Genomic DNA, 5,696 nt, shown 5'->3' with positions numbered 1-5,696 from the left:
TATAATTAATTATGAATATTTTCTAAACTACACAAAATACCGTATTATTATTAATTAAACTTCAATTCCATAACAGGAAATAAGGTGATGGATTTTTACTCGAATTAGTGTCCGAACACTAAACTTTTAGCTGTGCTTGTTGGAGGTCTTCGGGTTCCCTAAATTTTCATTCGGGATTAAAACACGCTCCAAGTACCTATAAATACTCCAAAAAATCTCAAATCAATGTTAGAAACACCTTTTAGCCAATTCAAGAATTCCGACATGGCGGCTCCGCCGTACTTCAGCGACAGCAGTTTATCTCGGGTTAGTCATTTTCAGCCATTTTCGATCGATTTCGGCCAGTTTTGCACTCATCCCTATGAGAAAACATGTTAAGGGATATTAGTTGGTCGAAAAAATAAAAAAACTAAAGCTTACCGGCAGAGTTTTTCGGTGCGGCAGCTCTGCCAGCTCACCTTCGCGGTTGGGTATTTTGTTTTAATCAACCTGTAGAGAAAAAAATTGTGATTATAATGATGAAAAAATTGCACGAAACAGGAATCGAGAAGGGTCTCATTGAAGGTATTTTTACTTTTTTCCGTGGCGGCAACGTCAGGCTTTTTCCGTAGTTTCCGGCTCATTCGTCGGTTCTTTTGTTCCGATTTAGCCATGTAGGTGTTCAAAATTGAATTTCGAATGAAGAATAAAAATTATACCTCTTTTGGCGATCGGAAGTGGCTCCGGCGCGGCGGCAGGCGGCGGTCGACTCCCTTCCCAGCAATTGGCTTTTCTTCTCCAGCGGAGGGGTTTGCCGGCTAGGGTTAGGGTTTAATGTGAAGAGGGTTATTTATATCCGTTTCTTTTTAATCTAGGCTGTCATTCACGTTTGATATGAATCGTTATATCGCGTTCAAATAGGAAGTGAATCTCGATCGTTCATCGCGATTTGATATGGACCGTCGATTGTGTTTAAATAGGAAGTAGATCTGCATCGTTCATCCCGATTTGATCTGGGTCGTCTGATCGCATTTAAAGGAGAAATGGATCTGAACCGTCCATGTGCGCGGGAACAAATTTAGACTATCCGATCGCAGACACACGAATCGCCAGCGTGCCCTCCTGCGTGGCACCGATTTGTCGGGGTTGCTGATTGGGCGTTCTAGGTGACACAATTTTTTTAAATTATATTTAAGCTCATAGTTTTCGATTTTTCTTTCAAAAACACACGCAGAACCTAAATTTTCACCATTTTTTTTTAAAAAATTATTTCTAATTTTATTATTCACTTATTTTTTTTTATTTTTATAGTAAATAAAAGTTTAAAAATTAAAAGATTATATTTATATATTAATTTTAATTATATTAAAATTAATTAAGGTATTACACCAATAATATTGCAATATGTGTTTATGAATACATATACATATATATATATATATTGTGTAATTATATCAAATGGGACCAACAGGTAATAACCAAATGTTTGCCTCATAAAACGGGAACATTATTTTTATATTTATGAAACAATAGTTTCTTATATAAATATACAGCTGTTAAAAAAAGAGTTTAATTTCCTTTTTGTCTTTTATTTTGTTTGCTGAGGTCTCAAAATGATCTAATTGTACTCCTCTCTCATGTGTATATATATATATGTATGGCCGAGTCAAAATGAAGCTCAAATTGAGTCAATGATTTGTTAATTTGATTAATTTAAATTAATTATTATAATTAAGCAGAATTTTGTAGATACGTTATTTAACTCATACAATTTACCCCCCTACAAAGTATAAAATTGGAAAAATACATTTTAAATTTTATTAAAATCTATAAAATTTAAAAGGTATTATACTAATTTTTAATAAAATTACTTTTATTATTTTAGAAAAAAAAAATTTCACAATTAGAATTTAAAATTATAAATAAAAATTTGAAGTTTCATTTAGTATATTAAAAAAAAAAATGATACAAAGTAATATTAGAAGTTGATAATAATGAAATACTGTCAGGTGCCCAAATTGAAAATAAAACAATTTTTGTGGTCCTCCCCAATTTTCTCTAAAATTTATTTACTGACAAATTTTGTGAAGTAGTTCATAAACTTTAATAAAAGGCAATAATAGCAAGAAGTTACATTTAGAAGATTAAAAAAACTAAACAAAATTATTTTAACTAATTAACTAAATAAATAAATTATCAACAAAATTTTTGTTATTATTTATTATAATTAATTTTTTAATTTAATTAATTAATAAACATTATTTTAATTATTTTTAAAAAATATTTAAATATAATTTAACTATTCTAAAGATAATCATATGTTATATACGTGTGCGTTTCAAGTCATTAGTGCATACGTAATATGACTACATATTTTTCTTAAACAATTTTAAACTCGTACCCTCTTCTCTATCGGACAGTACAACATAATTTACCTACATGCACACACATAATATATACATATATATATATATATATAAAATTTCTCTTTTGTTTTTTTTTTTTAATTTATTTTTCTTGGTTTTTTTTGAAGGATGCTTTGCTATAATTTGAAATTGAAAAATTAAAGTGAATCATGTGAATGTTACGTGGATTTGGACAAGTCCTTTTTACTCCATGAATGAAACCAAAGAGAGCAACAAGATGCCGTCCGAGCCTTATCCAAATCGCCTAATTCATGTGACAACGTTAAGTGAGAGAGTGTGTGAAGCAACTACTACTACAAGGTTAAGTTTTTATAGTAAAATAGCAACTCAAACATCTAGTTAAATCTTAAACATCATTTTAATCAGGTTCAAAACGATATAAAATTTTTTGTCCTTTCACGGTTGATTTAACATATTTTATTATATATATTTTCTAAAAAAAAAAAAAGAAATAAAAGTTTTAATATATCGAAATTATTTTAATTAAAAAAATTTAATCACTCTAATTTTTTTTTAAATTTATTAAAATTTAATTTAAGTTGATCATTATAATTTCAACAACACAAGATGCATTATTAACGTGTTATTTTTTAACTCATTTGAGATTCATAAAAATATCTTTAAAAAAAATGTTAAGATGTAAGAATTCTTTATAAAATGTTATAAATTCAAATGAAACTGTAACTTTTACTTATTATCTTTATAAAATTGTTTTATAGTTATTGTGTATATATATCATGAAATGTATAAATTTTTATTAAAAAATTAAAATATTAATTACCAAAAGTGAGTTTTTTACTAGTAAATGTTAATATTTAAACAACTATGATTATATAGAAATTCAATATAAAAGGCCAAAGATTTCATACGAGGGTAAAATGATTAACCAATCAAGGGTAGGAAATTAAAGAATATATGATACACTACAAGAGAGAAATAGAATTAACTAGCAAGAAAAGCTGAAAAACAAAGAAAATACTTACTCAAGCTATCAAGAGTTTGACAGTAAAGGGAAAAAGCTAAAAGTACTACATGCTTTTCTTGCATAAAGTACTACATGCTTAAAAGTTTGTTGAAGCTTAAAGTTTTGTACATTTAAAAGCACTTGAAGTAAAAAGTCCATCCAAATAGCTTTTAATCGAGCAAAAGTATTGAACTTTTTTTTCCAAAAAAAATTTACCCACAAGACTTCTTGATGAAATGAACATCTCACAACGATATCAATGAGCAATAAATGCACTGTTGCATAGCATTCACTTCAGCTTTGTGCACTCATCACATGCAATAAGCAACTTTAAGTAATGAGATAGGCAACTATACAATCCACAAGTTCTATATATAGTCAATAAAAATTGCAAAGATGCAAAGAGCCCAAGTAGGAGAAGCTGAGCGAAGAAGATTTTCTGGTCTTGTGCTATATATGTACATATATGGGTAATCTTTAAATACCTTGACTTTGAGTTCCTTCTTCTCCTTCTGCTTCTTCTTCTCCTTCTTCTTCTTCCTCCTCTTTTCCTTCTTCATTTTGTTGGGTTTTTTAATTATGGGATTCATATCTTCAACTCAAGCCCCAAACAACATGAATCTGACAAATTAACAGTAACTTAATTTATATACAGAAGCTACCCTCTTCTATCTCCCCTACACATGAAAAAAATCAAGAACTGCCAAAGAACATTCACATGTCTTTGTTTTTTGTGAAAAAGATAAACTTGTTCACTTTTGGTTACAGTTGGATCTCCACCAACTATTGGCCCTCTTTATCCACACAACAAACCCATCTTCTTTCATTAAACTATATGGTAATGCTTGCTTTTTGTGCTGAGCAGTTTTAAGCCCAAATCATCTCGGAGAAGGTTTATGTGGAAGCCTATGGTTTATTGTTGTCTCCCAAAGTTGGCTCCCATGAAACCAATCATCATAATCCTCTTTACTCTTTCCTCTTCGCTTTTCCTCTCATTGCCTTTCAAAGTTGAGCCAGCACATAGTCATAACTATGCTCAGATCACAGTCATGGGTCTCGTTTACTGCGACATCTGCTCAAACAACAGTTTCTCCACCCACAGCTACTTCATACCAGGTAATAAAGCAAAAGAAACCCAGTAGTGGTTTCATGTTCTGAAATTTTCCCTTAAAAAAAAATTTCAAGCTCTGTACAGAAACAGTTTTTTTTTTTTTAAGTACTCTCATGTTTTAATTAACCAGGTGCACAGGTCAGAATAGACTGCAGATTCAAAGCAGTGTCACCTAGAACCAGAGAGCAGATAACAGTGTCAGTGAACAGAACAACAAACAGACATGGAATGTACAAGTTGGACATACCATCAGTGGATGGGGTGTCATGCGCAGAGGCAGCTATGGGATCTTCATGTCAAGCGAGCTTACTCAGGAGTTCATCTTCTTCATGTAATGTTCCTGGTTACGGAAGCACAACAGATGAGATAGAATTTAAAGCCAAGCGACCAAATCTCTGCATCTACAGCCTAAATGCACTGAGTTTCAAGCCCTCAAAGAGAGACCTTGCCTTGTGCGGCTAGTAGAAGGAAGACCTTGGCTTTATTTGCGTATGTATGGTTCTCTTCTTTGCCACTTATCCTGCAACAGTCTCCTCCTACATAAAAATGGCTGTTTCTTGAAAAGTATATCAAATATTTCCATTACTTCAGCTACTCAAGCTTAACCTGGCTCCTTGCCAGTCTCAGTCAGCACATAATGCAAGGAAATAAGATAGCAACTAAGCCTCCTATTAGAGAAGAAGAAGCAGCAGCAGCACTAGATGATCAAGAAGATTGATGAAAATATTGTTTAATCATGCTTATTAAATATTTTTTGTGGGTTGTTTCAGTTTATACAACTATGTAAGAAAATCTTATGAATCCAGATTTCAGGTTTGAAGACATGTTTAATTTGCCATTTTTTTCTTAATTTTTCTTGAATTGTACCGTCGATTTTTGTTCCAAAATATGAACAGTATGTAATGATTCTCTAATTTGTCCGGAAAATTGAAAATTTTGCAACAGGAAGAATTTGTAGATGGGACAGTAAGAAATTTGAAATAAGGGAAATACAATCATGGAATAGAGATCCCACTTTCTGTACATAAAATAGTGTTATTCCCTGATCCATGAAGGTCCACCTGGAGCCTAAATAACCAGCATTGAACACTATGTACTCATCATGGATCAGATCACATGCATGTATGAAAGATCACAAAGAAAAGATTTCACTATTTTTTCTGAAAGAGACCTCACCAAGATTTTTCTTTGGCAAGTAATAGGAAGTCTAAGAAGA

At 31.4% G+C, this 5,696-nt stretch overlaps 1 protein-coding gene and 1 long non-coding RNA gene across 2 annotated transcripts; one reads left to right on the top strand and one right to left on the bottom strand.

Annotated features, from left to right (window-relative positions):
* Positions 1-3,629: 3,629 nt before the first annotated feature.
* Positions 3,630-4,867, bottom strand: LOC148269105 (uncharacterized). The gene is made up of 2 exons (XR_015817782.1): positions 4,728-4,867; positions 3,630-4,652 (listed from the first exon to the last, which is right to left on the bottom strand). It is a non-coding gene; the product is annotated as an uncharacterized LOC148269105 (long non-coding RNA).
* LOC110813062 (Pollen Ole e 1 allergen and extensin family protein) lies at positions 3,701-5,304 on the top strand. The gene is made up of 3 exons (XM_022040057.2): positions 3,701-3,839; positions 4,235-4,485; positions 4,611-5,304. Exons 1-3 carry the CDS (start codon positions 3,766-3,768, stop codon positions 4,940-4,942), a joined length of 657 nt encoding a protein of 218 aa, XP_021895749.1. The 5' UTR covers positions 3,701-3,765; the 3' UTR covers positions 4,943-5,304.
* Positions 5,305-5,696: the final 392 nt, after the last annotated feature.

The sequence above is a fragment of the Carica papaya genome, chromosome 1, assembly GCF_054855325.1.
Source record: "Carica papaya isolate Zhongbai chromosome 1, ASM5485532v1, whole genome shotgun sequence".
Taxonomy (NCBI): domain Eukaryota; kingdom Viridiplantae; phylum Streptophyta; class Magnoliopsida; order Brassicales; family Caricaceae; genus Carica; species Carica papaya.
Note: the sequence above shows the minus strand (reverse complement) of the source record. Positions and strands in the feature narration are given on the sequence as shown.

Coding starts and splice junctions, on each gene's coding strand:
- LOC110813062 (XM_022040057.2), top strand. CDS start 3,766: ATGCAAAGAGCCCAAGTAGGAGAAGCTGAGCGAAGAAGATTTTCTGGT. Junction 3,840..4,234: donor CTATATATGTACATATATGG/GTAATCTTTAAA, acceptor TGTGCTGAGCAG/TTTTAAGCCCAAATCATCTC. Junction 4,486..4,610: donor CCACAGCTACTTCATACCAG/GTAATAAAGCAA, acceptor TTAATTAACCAG/GTGCACAGGTCAGAATAGAC.